General features: G+C 45.1%; 1 protein-coding gene across 2 annotated transcripts; it reads left to right on the top strand.

Moving 5' to 3' along the window:
• The first annotated feature begins 1,063 nt into the window (after positions 1 to 1,063).
• LOC103189861 (solute carrier family 2, facilitated glucose transporter member 11-like) lies at positions 1,064 to 16,958 on the top strand. 2 transcript variants are annotated; one of them, NM_001292460.1, is given in 12 exon segments: positions 1,064 to 1,151; positions 4,555 to 4,653; positions 6,263 to 6,423; positions 6,992 to 7,116; positions 8,138 to 8,267; positions 9,265 to 9,413; positions 9,880 to 10,067; positions 12,283 to 12,393; positions 13,419 to 13,520; positions 14,624 to 14,699; positions 14,886 to 15,013; positions 16,136 to 16,955. In NM_001292460.1, coding segments are annotated over 12 exon segments (1,512 nt in total). In that variant the 5' UTR covers positions 1,064 to 1,136; the 3' UTR covers positions 16,364 to 16,955.
• Positions 16,959 to 17,111: the final 153 nt, after the last annotated feature.

Below are 17,111 nucleotides of genomic sequence, written 5' to 3'. Positions count from 1 at the left end.
ACCCATATCAAGACCCTCTTCTTCGACCATGCCTTCGGTTACCCTCATTCCCCTCCCCTGCCCTCCACCCTCCCCAATCCTGACCCCCAGCTCAGGTCCAAAACACTGACTGTCCAGCGCCCTGGGATATCCTCCCAACATGAAAGGCTCTATACACATGTAATGTTGCTGCTGTTGTTGTATAAGATAGTGACTAGGGGGCTAAAATAACATTTAGGAGGAATTTCTTCACGCAGAGGCTAGTGAGAATGTGGAACTCGCTGCCTGAAATGGTGGTTGAATCAGATAGTCAGATGCATTGAAGAGGAAGCTAGAACTTTACATGAGGGAGAGGGGAAGAGAAAAGTTATGGGAGGGAACTAAGGAGTAAAGTGGACAAGGAAGTTTCTCCCAGTGTCTGGGCCAATAATCTCCCAAAATAAAAATTGGTCGCTCGCTCCATGGCCATGGTTTGAGGAGCTTTATTGCTGTAATATTATTATATTTGTTTCAGTGTCCGTGTTGAAGATGAATATATGAAGAATTAATTGACACCCAGAGACTGGAGTCTCAGAACCCTACCGGCAATCTAAGGGTAAACTGTTGGTCAGAGTATTCTGTCTCAGAGTTTTGTGGTGAGTACAGTATAGAGGGTTATTGCCAGAAAAATGCCTTTAAACCCAATAGTCTGGAAATAGAGTTCTATATCTACTGATGTTAATCCAATTGGCTCCATATGTTTGTTCACATGCCTTTCTATTGCTTTCTTGTTTCTCTTTTTTTTGGCTGTGTATAAGGATATCATTCCATCTCCCTTTCTATCTATCTTTCTATCTCGCTCTCTTTCTCTCTTTCTCTGGGTTCATTGTGAGTTGGAGTTATTATCATAAGAAATGAGGAACTTCACCTCGGAAGATCTGTTTATCCAGAGGTTAAATTATTGACTTAGGACATTTGAAAAAATCCCTCTCTTCGGGCCTTTAATGAAGGCAATTGACCACAAAGATATTTTACACTTGCCTTTATATAGGTAACATATTAGATTTGAAACAGATTACACTGCAATGCTTTGCACGTTCACCCCAGTTTAAATATTAAAGGTCTAACATTTCAACACTTTGCTATCGCGCAGCATTGAGCTTGGGATTCAGGACAGAATGCTGAAGGAGCTGGTATGATATTATTTCAAATTTATTTTTCCTGATTGCACCTGATGCTTGGAAGCAGCCCTTGGTTGTTAGATTGTGGAGTCCTGTTTGTTTAGTGGTTAGAGCACTAGCAAGCGAGAGGACTTGGGTTCAATTCCCGGGGGGCGAAATGTTGGGCAAATTTCCTTACGCTGCACGCCTCTGTTTACCTAGCAGTAAGTACGAATCCGGTTGTTAGTCGATTGGCGGATCGCTTTTCTGGGGGTGATAAACCCTGCCAAAAAACAATTATAATAATAATTTGGTCACTCAATTCACAACTGTTTGTGGGACACTGCTATTACGCAATTATCTGCCGCGTTTCACCCACAAAATATACAGTCAATTCACTTTACAGTATATCCTGCGAAGCGCTTTAAGACACCTCGTAGCCGTGATAAGGCGCGATATCAAACGCAAGGATTATTGTTATATTATAGCTGTTGAATTCGCTTGCTGAGGATTTGACAGTTATTCATAAAAGCTCAGATGGGGGGCGTGGGGGGGACGTTCCGATTGAGATGGAGATGAGTGAAATATACTTTTGTTGTATATTGGTATATATACAACAAAAGTATACAACAAAAGTATTACTTTTATTTTTTATGTTTTGGTTCTTCAATGGCCGTAAGAGAGGGTTGGATTCTATAACTACAACAGGAATTCAATGAGGTTTGAAGTTTGTATAAGATGTGGTGAGAGCTCTCGCGTGTCATTGAGATCTGAAATATCCTTGCATCTGATACAGCGCCTTAACACGTCTTCGAGATGTCTCAAAGCGCTTCACAGAGTATACTGTAAAGTGAATTGACCCCGTATTCTGTGGACCAAAAATTGGAGTGCCGGGTTAGACTGGATGAGTTCCGAATCTTGACCGATTGTGAGGAAGCAACCGCAGAATTTTGATTTAGGCTTCAGATCTGTATTGATCAATGCTGGGGTGGGCCACATGTGTCATTAGGGTGTCGGTGATGCGTAGGTTCTCTGACGGATCGCCTGTCGATGCAAAGTGCTTAAGTGGTGACGAATGGAGCTATTCGCACAGTGACATTGTGTCACTTCTCACAACGCAATGTCGTGATGTGGCAGGATATGGGCTCATGCCACACTCAGTGCTCCTCTCCTCGTCTAAGCCACAAGGAGGCTGAGCGGGCAGCTGAGGTGCTCCTTGATAGAAAGAGAGATAAAAGAGGAATTGATGCCAGGCATTTTTTGTGTGGCCAATTATGCAGAAATATTGGCTTAGGCCTGGCAGCAGGTCTGAACCACAGCTGGCACTAGGGGAAAACAAAGCGAATGGAGGAGTTTTTTTTTAAAAAACAACTTTGGCAATCTTATAACATTTTAATTGAGTGTCAGCCTGGCTCAGTTGGTAGTACTCTCGCCTCTGAGTCACAAGGTTGTGTGTTCAAGCCCCACATCGGGAATTGGAATCTATCCAGTCTAAACTGACACTCCAAGGCAGGGCTTGGGGTTTGTAGGAGAGGGAGGTGCCGTCCTTTGGATGAGATGTTAAAAAGAGACCCCGTCTGCCTGTTCAGAAGGATGTTAACGATCCCATGATGCTACTTGAAAGAGAGTGAGTTTCTCTCTCCCAGTTGTCCTGGCCAACAATCCCCCAGATGAAATTGGGACGATGCTGTGTGCAATTTGTGGAACCTTGCTGTGTGCAAATTGCTGCCCCATTTGCCCACAAAACAGTCACCACACTTGCAGTACATGTAGGGAGGTGCGTTTAGACGTCCTTGCGACTTGAAAGGCGCGCTACCAGATGCAAGAATTATGATTAGTATTATTATTATTACATGAGTCCTAAGGAAGTTGTACGGACTAGCACCCATTCTGACCTCGGTGGTGAATGGGAGGCAACTGAGCTGGGAATTCGGCAGGTTCTGTTTTCAACCGGGGCTTTAGAGCTTTGGGATAAATATCTGAAAGGGAGAACTGTAAAAAAGGGGGGAAATAGGACGGGAGAATGGGGCTGAACAGATAGCTCTTTTGGAGAACCAGCACAGGCATGATGGATCACTGTAAACATATTGACCTTGACAGTGTCAGGGAGGTGGGTTTATGATTAGATGACTTACACTGTCATCATGAATCAGCACCAATGCAGACAGTACATCTAACAGTTTTTACACACTCTTTTCAGGGTTAATAATGAACTGTACAGAGAGAGTTGACTCAGGGACTGTTAAAAGTGGCACTCTTGTGCAATCACAATTAAGAAGTTTGACATTAACTGTAAATAGACATTTCCATAATCTCAAACAGAATTAAGCGTGACTTCTGACCCCTTTTGTTCTGACAATAATAATAAGCCTTGCATCTGATAAAGCGCCTTATCACATCTTTGAGACATCTCAAAGCGCTCCGCAGAATATATCGTAAAGTGGATTGACTGTATAAAGTGTGGGTGAAATGAGGCAGCCAATTGCGTACAGAGGTGTCCCACAAACAGTCATGGATTCAGTGAACAAATTATTTTTTTTTAGTCTTTTATTTTTGGAGGGAAAAGCGATCTGCCAATCAACTAACAACCGGGTTCCTACTTACTGCTAGGTAAACAGAGGCTGGTGGAGCAAGGAAACTTGCCTAAGATTTTGCCCGGGAATCGAACCCGGGTCCTCTCGCTCACCAGGTGAGTGCTCTACAGGATCTTTACACGGGGGACGGAGGGATGTGTTTTTGCTGGCTTGAAAATTTTGCAGCCACCTGTTTGACCTTGACTCGACACAGGCGAAGGGCCTTTTTATACTGTATTCCTACATGTTAACTTGTCTATTGAATCATTCACTTCAGAGCCTAGAGGTAAAATGCCCCTGTGAGCTTTTCGAATATCTCAGTACTGTTAGCCTTAATCTCAGTGGAAAATAAATAATGTTTCCCCACCAAAACCTCTGAGGAGGTCAGTAGCTTTCCACTATTTCAACATAAACAAGTGAAATATTGATAAAACAGGCAGAACCCGGAGCTTGGAGTCATGTAGGTCAGTGGTTAGAACACTCATTTCGCAAGCGAGAGACCCGGGTTGGATTCCCGGGCGGGGCGAAACGTTGGCAAGTTTCCTTACTCCACACACCTCGGTTTACCTAGCAGTAATTAGGAACCCGCTTGTTAGTCAATTGGCGGATCGCTTTTCCAGGGGTAATAATTCCTTCAAAAAAAAATTGGTTACTCAATCCTCGACTGTTTGTGGGGACGCTGCTGTGCGCAATTGGCTGCCGTGTTTTGTCCACAAAATATACAGTCAATTCACGTTACAGTATATCCTGTGAAGCGCTTTGAGACGTATCGACAACGTGATAAGGCGCTGTAATCGAATGTAAGGATTATAATTGTTATTATTATCATCAGTTCAATACATTTTCTGATTTTTATATTGCAGCTTCACAGGAAGAAGCTTTTCTTGTTTACCTTCGTGACGGGAATTGGCTGCAGTTTCCAGTTTGGTTTCAATGTGTCCGTCATCAATTCAGCCTCAGCCGTAAGTAGCGCCATCTTAATCGACAATGACCTGCCATGACTTTCAGGTTTAGGGTGTAACTTTGTGCTCTAATAATAATAATACTACTAATAATAATAATAATAATAATCCTTGCATTTGATACAGCGCCTTATCACGTCGTCGAGACGTCTCAAAGTAAAGTGAATTGACTGTATATTTGTGAGTGAAACACAGCAGCCAATTGCGCACAGCAGCGTCCCACAAACAGTCGTGGATTAAGTGACCAATTTATTATTATTTTTTTTGAAGGAATTATTACCCCTGGAAAAGCCTGAGCCAGGCGGGTCCTCCCACTCAGTTCCTGTTAACCCTGCAAGCCAAAGCCCTAATGGGTAGGGTGGTCCTAGCTGGACAAGCAGCGGGAAAGCTTGCCAGACAGTGATATCAATGGCAACCTACGTGGTTTTAACTGGTTAGACTCCAGCAGTTACCCCAATTCTCACTCTGGGCTCCCCCAGGCCTTGGCTCTCGCCAACCTGCGCCTAATACTTTCCGGAATGCATCCCTCCAGGGCGAGAGACAGAGAGAGAGAGGGAGAGAGTGCATTCCATTCCAACAATCTATCTCTAGGATTTCCGTGTGTGGGTGGGATACATGGAAATCTCAGATTGGCTTGGATGCTCTTAAGCAACAGTGATGGGTTTCCACATGAGTCAGACACCCGGCTGACCAAAAAATATATATATTTTGTGGGCGATTCGCAGCAACAGCAACAATAAAATGGCATTTGTAAAGCGCCTTTCACAATGGGAGGACGTCCGAAGGCACTGGACAGACAGAGTTACGGACCCGAGCTGGGGGTCAGGCTCGGGGAAGGTGGAGGGTAGGGGGTGAAGCAGGGACATAACATAACATGTAGGAGCAGGAGTAGGCCATTCGGCCCTTCGAGCCTGCCCCACTATTCAATCATGGCTGATCTTCTGATCTTCTAATCTAACTCCAGCTAATAACCTGACCCTACCTTATCCCCATAGCCCTTAATCCTTTTTGGAATAAGAAATCTATCTATTTCAGTCTTGAATATGTTCAAGGACTGAGCGTCAACAGCCCTTTGGGGTAGCGAGTTCCATACATCCACCACCTTTTGAGTGAAGAAGTTCTTCCTCAACTCAGTGCGAAAGGGCTGCCTCTGATTTTAAGGTTGTGACCCCTGGTTTTAGTTTCTCCAACCGGGGGAAACAATTTCCCACTATCTACTCTATCGTGCCCTTTGATGATCGTATAGGTTTCTATAAGATCCCCTCTAATTCTTTTATATTCTAGAGAATATAGGCCCAAATTGGTCAACCTATCCTCGTAAGATCGAAAGCAAGGTCGAAGAGGAGGGTCTTGAGGTGGGTCTTGAAAGTGGCGAGGGAGGGAGGGCCGGTGAAAGCCACTTGGGCACAGCAGTGCTTCCCAAACAGTCGTGGATTGAGTGACCACATTTTTAAAACAAAAACAAATTGGGGGAGGAAGGATTATTACCCCTGTAAAGCGATCCACCCATTGACTAATAATCGTGTTCATACTTACCGATGGGCAAACAGAGGCGTGCATGTGGAGTAAGGTAACTTGCCTAAGATTTTGTATGAATTCCTTCTTGCAGTTTGTCAAGGTCTTTATCAATGAAACCTGGATGGAACGACATGAGACACCTCTGCAGGAGTACGCCGCCAAACTGATCTGGTCCTTCATTGTGTCTGTGCTTCCTGTTGGGGGAATAGTAGGAACATACGTTGGTGGTCACCTTACAACAAAGTATGGGAGGTAGGAACACAGGAGGTTTCCACTTCAGCTCATAACCAGAATTCAGAAGTGTTGAATTTGTTTGTTGCTTTTGATAGCCGGGGAAATAAAGCTATTGGATTGTAATAAATTGCGGGGTGAGATAAAACCATTCACTCCATTAAACTGCTTTCTGTGCTGTCATTGACAGTTCACAAATAATCTCCTGATCATGGGTACAACTTCCCTTAACAACAACAGCAATTTACACAGATGTACAGTACCAGTACAAATTTTACATTAATAAAGCGCCTTTCACGTCGAGAGGAAATCCCAAAGTACTTAATGGTAATCTTCTGCGCATCTGAGCTGGGCGGGGGTGTGCGGAGATGGGGAGGGGGGCAGTGGAGGTGGGTGGGGGGAACTGAGGAGGATTGGTGAGGGGGAAGTGTTTCATTTGTTTCAAAATATTGGCAACAGATCCCACCTTCCTCTTCTGCCAGGTCGAGATGAATTATTTTTGTCTTGTTACAGGTGGTGGGTGTGGGTGACTGTGTCGGAACCCTGTCCGTTCACCCACCCAAAAGCAACGTGCACATTTGTGTTTCAGAAAGAAATGCATGTTGTACAATAACATTGCGATCATCTTGATCTCAATGATCATGGGCTTGAGCCGGAGGGCAAGATACTTCGAGATCATCCTGGTGGCAAGATTCCTGTACGGAATAAGCATAGGTACTGGGACATATCCACAGGTTTGGGTATCACTGCGATGAACTTGGTATGAATTTCTCATTGTGATCACTTTTTCACTTCGCTTTTCCGGAGGACAATAAAACCCTTCAAAATAATAATAATAATAATAATAATAATTTGGTCACTCAATCCACGGCTGTTTGTGGAAACCTGCTATTTCACAATTGGCCGCCGTGTTTCGCCCACAAAATATACAGTCAATTCACTTTCCAGTATATTCTGGGAAATGCTTTGAGACATTTTTTCTTTCTCAGTGAGTGAGTGAGGGAGGGAGTAAGGGAGAGAGTGAGTGAGTGAGTGAATGTGGGAGAGAGGGGGGGAGGGAGGGAGGGAGGGAGGGAGGGAGGGAGGGAGGGAGGGCGGGCGGGCGGGCGGGCGTGAGTGAGTGAGTGAGTGAGTCAGTGAGTGAGTGAGTGAGTGAGTGAGTGAGTGAGTGAGTGAGTGAGTGAATGAATGAATGAGGAATGAATGAATGAATGAGCGAATGAATGAGTGAATGAATGAGCGAATGAATGAGCGAATGAATGAGCGAATGAGGGAGTGAGGAAGAGAGGGAGGGAGGAAGTGAAAGAGGCAATGAGGGAGGGAGGGAGTAAGTGAGGGAGTAAGGGAGAGCGGGACTGAGAGGGGGTGGGAGTGAGGAAGCGAGGAAAGGAGGGAGAGAGATGGAAGGAAGGATGGAGAGAGAGACATAGAGGAGAAGGGAGGAAGGTCACTCCTATCCTGTCCATGCTCCAATGGCTTCTCGAGACCAGCTAAACAGCAGAGAATCAGGAAGAGGAGGAAATACCTTTAAAAGGCGTCTCACTCTCAAACAAAAAACGAAACACGAGGTTCACATAAGAAAAAGCTCGTTTTACTTTCAAACGGAGTGACTCTCTCTATCATTACCCACAGAATTTGCCTAAGACTGTGGACCCGTGATTTTTAAACTCGTTGCATGGCTCAGATGATTGTTTTCATGACCCGAGGACACTTCCAACCTCATTTCTATTGCTAGGCTTCGGTATAATGTGTCACAGTCTGTACCTCGGGGAAAGTGCGCCAAAGGATCAAAGAGGAGCTGTGTGCATGAGTCGGCCTATGCTTTTTGCATTCGGCAAGTTCATGGGTCAGGTCGTTGGGCTCAGGTAAGACAATCACTGAGCTAAGGGGATCTTAAGAGATGCTTCGTTTTTTGCTTCCAACTCAGGCTGTGAATCCTCACATGCGTTGATGTTCTGATCGGACAGCGGTGAATAACCCAGCGCTGTGGGAGACTCGAGCATAAAGAATAGTCACTTGGGTGAACTGGCGGTGGGGCGGGGGCGCGGGAGACCAACACACTTGGCAAATGTACCCCAAACCGAAGGGAAAAGCGTCCCAGGCATCTTGAAGGAGTTACGATCCTTGTGAGGAATCTGCTTCCACCCAAAAGGGAGGCGGAAGCAGTTTCGACGGTAGCTCTCAAAAGCGAATTGGATAGGTACTTGAAAGGGAAAATTTGCATTGCTATGGGGGAAAGAGCGGGGGAGTGGGACTAGTCGGATTGCTCTTTCAAAGAGTCAGCACAGGCACGATAGGCCAAATGGCCTCCTTCTGTGCTGTAAGATGCCACAATTCTATAAGAAAAAATCGACAAATTTACACCCCTCCAAAAACAATGCTCGGAATGCATATCGGGCTAATCAGGATCTATTGTAATAATCCTCGCATTTTATGTAACGCCTTTGGGAAGACGTCTCAAAGCGCTTCACAGAATTTACTGTACAGTGTAGGGGCTGTGTAGGACTCCCTTCTAAAAGTAGATGTTAAAATATTTTGGAGCACCTCTTTGTGATACGGGGCCAGATCTAAAAGAGGTTAAGACAAATGCGAGGCTCTTTCTCTGATCAATACCGCTGTCCATTGCCAACATTAGCAGGTACTCTTTTTACACAGTACAATTTACATTTTATATATATAACACTATTAATAATAATAATCCTTGCATTTGGTATAATGTCTTATCGAGTCAGAAGGATGAATCAAAGCGCTTCACAGCATTTACTATGGAGTGGAATGACTGGGTATTTGTATGTTGCCAAACAATATGTCAGGAAGGAAGTGCTTTATCTTTAGCTAATCTGCTTCTTTATTCTTCTCCAGAGAAATTCTGGGTCGTGAAAGTACCTGGCCTTTGCTCCTGGCGTTCAGTGGTCTCCCAGCCCTAATTCAGCTTGTCACTCTGCCCTGGTTCCCAGAGAGCCCCAGATATCTCCTGATTGAGAAAGGAAACCGAGCCCTGTGCCAGGATGGTAAGTGAGTGTGTCGCTTACATGAAATGGATTTCTCTTGAAGTCCTGTAGCTCAGTGGTTAGAGCACTCGCCTCGCTAGCGAGGGGACCTGGGTTCGATTCCTGGGCAGGGTGAAAAGTTGGGCAAGCTTCCTTACTCCACACGCCTCTGGTTACCTCGCAGCAAATAGGAACCCGGTTGTTAGTCGATTGGCGGATCACTTTTCCAGGAATAATGATTCCTTCAAATAAAATAAGAATAATTAATTGGTCACTTTAATTCATGGCTGTTTGTGGGACGCTGCTGTACGCAATTGGCTATCGCGTTTCGCCCCAAAAATGTAGAGTTAATTCACTTTATAGTGTATCCTATGAAGCGCTTGGAGGAGTCCCGAAGATGTGATAAGGCGCTGATCAAACACAAAGATTATTATGATTATTATTGTTATTATTAATTCTTCACCTTCTGGTTTCATTTCCTCTCTAGCGCTGCGAAGACTGTGGGGTTCAGGTGATTTTACTGAGGAAATTAATGACATGATGGCAGAGCGGGCAGCGATTGATAGCGATAGAGCAAAGAGTATTAGGGAGGTGTTCAGAGACCGTACCATACGATGGCAGTTAATATCTGCCATGGTGATCAGTATGGCTTCACAGCTGTCCGGCATCAATGTGGTAAGTACATTTTGTTTTGGTCGGCCAGGTTTCTGACACAGGAGGAAACCCATCACCGTTGCTTAAGAGTATCCAAACCCAACTGAGAATTCCATGCATCCCACTTACACATGGAAACCTCACAGATTATTGGAATGGAATGCACACTCTCTCTCTCTCTCCATCTCCCTGGAGGGAGGCATCCTGCTTACCTAATTCCAGAAAGTATTAGACGCAGGTTGGTGAGAGCCAAGGCTTGGGGGGGACTCCAGAGTGTGTGTTGGGGTAACTGCTGGAGACTAACCAGCTAAAATCCAGTCTCCCCCACTCCTTCAAGCGTCAGGTGACGGTCGCCGAATGCACCCACCTCAAGACTGACCTAACGGTCCACCGGCAGATCTGGCTGGACCACATCAAAACATACCGCTCCACCCTCGCCTCCGCCAAATCATCCTTCTACTCCAAGATAATCTTGGAGGTGAAGGGGATCCTAGGCTCCTATTCTCCACCACCAACCGGCTCCTCTGTCCACCCTCCCATGTCTCTCCCATTCTCTCCCCAACATCTGACTGTGAGGAGATGCTGGATTTCTTTGATTCCAAAATCGAGGGGATCTGTTCAGCTGTCTCCACCCTCCAAACCGCCACTCCCTCTCCATCTCCCCCCCACATTCGATACCCTACCCATCCCTCCCTTCACATTTTCGAACCCCTCCTCTCTCATCACCACCATATGCAGCATGAAACACACCACCTGCTCCAAGACACCATCCCCATCCCTCTCCTTACCTCCCAGCTCCACCTCGTTGCCCCTCTATTCTCCGACTCCCTTTCATCTGGCACCGTTCCCATTCCCCTAAAAACAGCTATAATCACCCCCATCCTGAAAAAACCTTCCCTTGACTCATCCCTGCCTTCTAACTACCAGCTAATTTCCAACCTCCCTTTTCTTTTGAAGGTCCTGAAAGAGTCGCTGTTTCCCAGCTTCGCTCATTCCTCTCCTACCAGTTCCTTCACGAGCCCCTCCAATCGGGCTTCCGTGCTGCTCACAGCAAGGAAACTGCTCTAGTCAAGGTGACAAATGACATTTTGTCCATCTGTGACCAGGGCTCCCTCTGCCTCCTCGTCTTCCTCGACCTCTATGTTGCCTTTGATTCCGTAGACCATTCCATCCTCCTCCACTGCCTCTCCTCTCACCTCAACCTTCAGGGTTCTGTCATTGAATGGTTCAGGTCTTATCTCTCACACTGTCTCCAATTTGTCTCCGCCAACAGTTTCTCTTCCAGTCTCCGCACAGTCTCGTGTCGTGTTCCTCAGGGTTCTGTCTTCGGTCCCCTCCTCTTCAACCTCTAGTGCTCCCCCTCGGTGACATCATCTGCGGACATAGGGTCAACTTCCACGTGTACTAGGATGACACCCAACTCTGTCTCTCTGCCTCCACACTCGATTCCAGGACAACTGATGTCCTGATAGACTGTCTGTCAGACATCAAGTCCTGGATGAGAGCCAACTTTCTACAGCTGAATGTCAGCAAGACTGAGGCCCTCCTGATTGGCTTGCAGGGTTAATGGGAGCTGAGTGGGAGGATTCCCTGCCCCCAGTGAACAGTGCCACCTACATTTGTGAATGAGTTTTTTTTCAGAACATTTGCCCATAACATCAACCTAAACAACAACCTTACACTTATGTGGCACCTTTAACATTGGGTGAATCTTTCAGAGACTGATTGGGAGCCTGAGCTGGGAAGGAACTATAGGGGGTTTGACAGGGTGTGTGTGGGAGGAATGGATGTGGTAGGAGGTGCCCAAAAGTGGTAAGAGTACAGGGTTTTGCAAAGAGTAATCTGGAGACGCAAAAGAGGTAAGATGAGTCTATATTGGGGGTTACCAAGGGACAGAGGTAGTCCATGTTGCTGGAATGGAAGAAAGAGGACTTAGTTAGAGCCCAGATGAACAAAATGTACTTAATATATATTTAATTTGTGGAAGTTTTGCCCACAAAATATACAGTCAATTCACTTTATAGTATATCCTGTGAAGCACTTTTAGACAGCTCAATGACATGATAATATGCTACATAAATAATAATCCTTGCATTTGATATAGCGCCATATCACATCTTCGAGACATCTCGAAGTGCTTCACAGAATATACTGTTCAGTGAATTTACTCTATTTTTGTGGGTGAAACAATATCAAATGCAAGGACTATTATTAATGGGTCTTTTGTGTTTTCCAGATCTACTTTTACACTACTGACGTTTATGAACAGTTGGGAATTCCCAAGGATAAGATCTCATATGTGGGAGTCGGATCAGGTTTCATTGAAATTTTGACCTCAGTGATCTGTGTAAGAACATGTATCCCAGTCCCTCGTGTCAACGTTTTCTGAAGTTTGGATATTTGAGAGATTTGCTTCTCTTACAATCTGATATAGTTGTGTTTTTGTGACCAGGCTCCTGAGTCTCCCATTAGATATACTCCCCCACCCACCCCTCTCCACCCCACCCCCCACCCCGCCTCCCCCCTCCACCTACAGTCATGGACACCCCCTTGATTTGTCTTCGTCCCTGGCAACCATTCCACTCCGACCATTTCCTCATCTCTCTCTCCTCCCACACCCCTCTGTCAATCCCTCCACCATCTCCTTTCGTTATTGGAAAAAATGCCTGCTCCATGTCCCTCCGCCATGCCCGCTCCACCATTGGAGGTCTGGCCAATGTGCTCCCATCCTCTGGAACTCCAACACAGAATCCCTTCATCCTCGCACCATCCTCCCTTGCTTCCTTTAAGGCTTGTCTCAACACCTTTCTCTTTGACCACATCTTTGATCATCTTCCCACCAACACCCCGCCACACACCAACCACTCTTGACTCCAACCCATAGCTCAGGTGCAAAACCCTGTCCGTCCAGTGAGACATCCTCCGGACATACAAATACAATTTGTTGTTGTTGTTTACTCCCCTCTCATCTTGCAAGGAAGTGCTGGTTGTAGCACTTTGGCCAAAGTCTGGTTCAGATTTGGCTGCGATCATTTCCCCCTCAATAGGACTCACCATTCAGGCTCATTTATAAAGACTGAACAGCCACTAGAATGTGATGCTGGAGGTCATTGGGCACCATTAAAATGGTACTCCAGAATGACTCCATGCTTTCTGGAGGGGGTGAAGGAAATAGAGTGGGAAGGAAGGGGGCATGGTGAAATTCTACGGTTGTGGATAAAATAATTACACCCCAGTTACACTGAAGACAAGAGGTCACAGTTCCTACATTGGAAATGATTAATAGACCCTTGCATGTGGTCTGAAGACAATGAGAATGAAGAATCTTTCCTTTAGATTGAAGTTTATCTTCTTAAACCTTCTATTGGGCAGATTCTGTTCATTGAACGAGTTGGACGCAAGGTTCTCATGTGGAGAGGTTACAGTTTCATGGCTGTGTGGATGCTCATCTTGACAGTAACACTCACGCTGAGGGTAAGTCTCCCAAAGGGAGGATACAATGTCAATCAATTGCTTGGTTCTGTATGGAGTCCTGCAGTTTGGTGGTTAGAGCACTCGCCTCGCAAGCGAGATACCTGGGTTTGATTCCCAGGCAAGTTTCCTTACTCCACACGCCTCTGTTTACCTCGCAGTAAGCAGGAACCCGGTTGTTAGTCGATTGGCGGATCGCTTTTCCGGGGGTAATAAGTCATTCCAAAAAAAAGGGTCATTCAATCCACGACTGTTTGTGGGACACTGCTGTGGGCAATTGGCCGCCGCGTTTCGCCCACAAAATATTTGCTCACAGAATATTCTGTGAAGCACTTTGAGACATCTCAAAGACGTGATAAGGAGCTATATCAAATGCAAGGATTATTGATGGCGAAACGTTGTAGTTGCTTTCTTTTTCAATAACTTCTTGAGTGGATTATGCAAGAATGCTTTTTGTTAGTTTTGTTTTAGGAAATCCTAACTCTGACTCTAAATTCTAACTCTTTCAGTTTGAAATACCCTTCAGAAATTTATAGTTGATCATTGACCTATCTAAGGTAATTTCATTAATCATAATTCTTGTATTTGACGCAGTGCCTTATCACATTGAGAATATCTCAAAGTGCTTCGCAGAGTTTTCTGTAAAGTGTAGTGACTATTTTGTAGGCCAACACTGCCACTAATTTTGCGCACATCACAGCTTAAAATCACTGATAAAATGAAGGTATTAACTTGGCTCAACTGGTTGGACTCTCGCCTCTGAGTCAGAAAGTTGTGGGTTCGAGCCCCACGTCGGGACTTTGAACGCCCGTGGTCTATGTTGCCATTCCAATGCAGTGCTGGGGGTGCCCTGAATTGATGGAGGTGCCGTTCTTTGGAAGGAGACTCTCCCTCAATCCCTTCGCCTTGCCCCTCCTCTCCTCTTTTTCAAGTCCCGCCTGAAAACCTTCCTCTTCGTCCATGTTTACGGAAATCCCCCCCCCCCACCCCACCGGCTCAGAGTCAGGCTCTGCCACTGTTAAGCGCTGTGAAACCCTGCGTGGATGGCGCTATAGAAGTGCAAGTTGTTATTGTTGAGACGTTAAATTGAGGTGTTCTCTTTCCAGAACCTCAGTGCCTGGATTCCATATTGTAGCTTGGTCTTCATGTTTATTTACATCTTCACTTATGGACTTGGCCCAGGTAAGCACAGCTTCTGTGTTCACTCTGCACCACTCCTGGTTTCACGCGCGTTGTATATGTAGGAGGTACGTCCGGCTATCATTACTTACATCATTGACCATGAACAGAAAACAGTGTAAATCTGATGTAAATCCAGGATGGCTGAATTTGATTCACTCTTCCCTCTTCCCTTTGTTCTGCCCTCAGGTTGTGTCAGTAGCGTCCTGATTTTGGAGATCTTCACTCAGTCCAGTCGACCCGCTGGTTTAATGATTAGTGGCACCTTACAGTGGATTTGGCTCTTCGTTCTGGGGCTTGTTTTCCCTTTCTTGATTGTAAGTTGTCACAACAACATATCTGCATTTATACAGTGCCTTACACTAGTCCCTAGTTGCTGAACAGTACATGGTTTGCACCCGAGCTGTGGTTGGGGTCAAGAGGGGTGGAGGGCAACGAGGGTGGTTGTGGGAAGATGACCAAAGGCGCAGTTGAAGAGGAAGGTCTTGAGAGGTCACGGGGTTTCAGCTTATTGGAGTTGCTCAGTGACTACTTACCTTTCATTAATATTAATAATAAGGTCTAGTCTGACTGCGATACAGACTAGAGTGTAATTAAGGAGTTCTTTTCTCTTCGTTTAATAGTACAAACAAGATTTATGTCTGTAACTCCAACCAGGATTGTGGAATGAGGTAAAGTGAATGGGTAGTGAATTTAGGAATTCACTACCCCAGAAGGCTGTAGATGCTCAGTCCTTGAACATCTTCAAGGCTGAGACTGATAGATTTTTTAAAAAATAGAGGGATTAGGGGATATGGGGATAGGGCAGGTAATTAGAGTTAGGTCAGAAGATCAGCCATGGTCTTATCAAATGGCGGGGCATGATCAAGGGGCCGAATGGCCTACTCCTGCTCCTAATTCTTATGTTCTTATGTTCTAAAGTATTTGACACATCAAGTTTAAGAGTGCATTTAATACCTACACTATTGTGGGATCGATCCATCAATCCATTACCTTATATCCCATTATTATTATATTTTTCTCCAAGGGTAGAAAGAAAGTGGAGCGACATTGATTGAAAGAGAAGACTTGAGGGTCACAGGGATGGTTACAGCTCTGCTTGTAGGGGTTAGCATTAGAAAGGAGTCCCATTCCTGAAGTATAGTGGAGTCAGTATAGAGAAGTAATCCAGAGGGTCCCAGCATAAAGCCTCAAATGGTCATTTCTTAGAACAGATGTCTTACATTCTTACATTCAGAAAGCATTGAAAATTGTGAGTGTTAAAAGTTTCAGATCCTTATCAACTACAACAACAAATTACAATTGGAGGACATCTCAAAGCGCTGGATAGTCAAGCATGTGCATCCGAGCTGAGGATTGGGATCAGGAGGGGTGGAGAGCAGGAAGGATGGGGGTGTAGGTTAATTAATCATTAATAATTAACATAATGTTTCTTACAGGACACAATAGGTCAGCTATCCTTCCTGGTATTTCTGGTGTCCTGTTCGTTTGCTGCAGTATTTGTGTACACAATGATTCCAGAGACAAAGGGGAAAACACTTCTTCAGATCTCCGAGGAGTTTGGGAAAATGAACGAGGTGAACAGAAGCTGTGGCAACTTCCTCAACAAGAGGCATGTGGTGCCAAACACCACCGAGGTTTTTGTTATTGAATCCAGCAGATTGTGATTGGTACAGAAGGTCCTACATCAGTTCCTATCAGTCATCAGCCTTTGAAAGAGCTACCCAATTAGTCCTATTCCCCCGCTCTTTCCCCGTAGTCTTGCAGATTGTTTCTCCATCAAGCAAATACCCAATTCCCTTTTGAAAGTTAGTATTGAATCTGCTTTCGGCAGTCCATTCCAGATTGAAACAACTCGCTACGTAAAAAAAACTCTCCTCTTCTGCCCCTCCGGTTCTTTTGTAAATTATTTTGAACTTGTGTCCTCTGGTTACTGACCCACCCGACACTGGACACAGTTTTTCCTTATTTACTCCATCAAAACCCCTGTTGCAACACATTTTCCTTATTGTGTCTTTTAATGACGGACCAAAACAAGGTGTAATCATTCTGGGTGAGATCAGATGTGTCGAAGGGCCTTCCTCATCTAAACTAATCTTCTGAACAACATAAGGATTCTCAGGAATTGGAAAATGTAACAAGACAACACAGCTGAGCCTGAGCTTGTCATCTTCTGATCCACACACCATTACTTTCCAGCAGTGGACAGCAGACACATATTTTTACGATGCATCAATAAAATCCAAACAGGTCTTTACTTAACAATGTGTGTTGGTTAGTACATATTGGTGACTTTGGTGCCTGTCATTCTCGTACCCTTACAGTTATGCAGCTCCTGAGGAGGGGAAGAAGGCTAAATAAAAAAATCCTGTCTCATCATATCCCAAACCCTTAGTAAGCTCACCAGGATAGCTG

This window comes from Callorhinchus milii, unplaced genomic scaffold (genome assembly GCF_018977255.1).
Source record: "Callorhinchus milii isolate IMCB2004 unplaced genomic scaffold, IMCB_Cmil_1.0 Scaffold8, whole genome shotgun sequence".
Classification (NCBI taxonomy): Eukaryota; Metazoa; Chordata; class Chondrichthyes; order Chimaeriformes; family Callorhinchidae; genus Callorhinchus; species Callorhinchus milii.
Note: the sequence above shows the minus strand (reverse complement) of the source record. Positions and strands in the feature narration are given on the sequence as shown.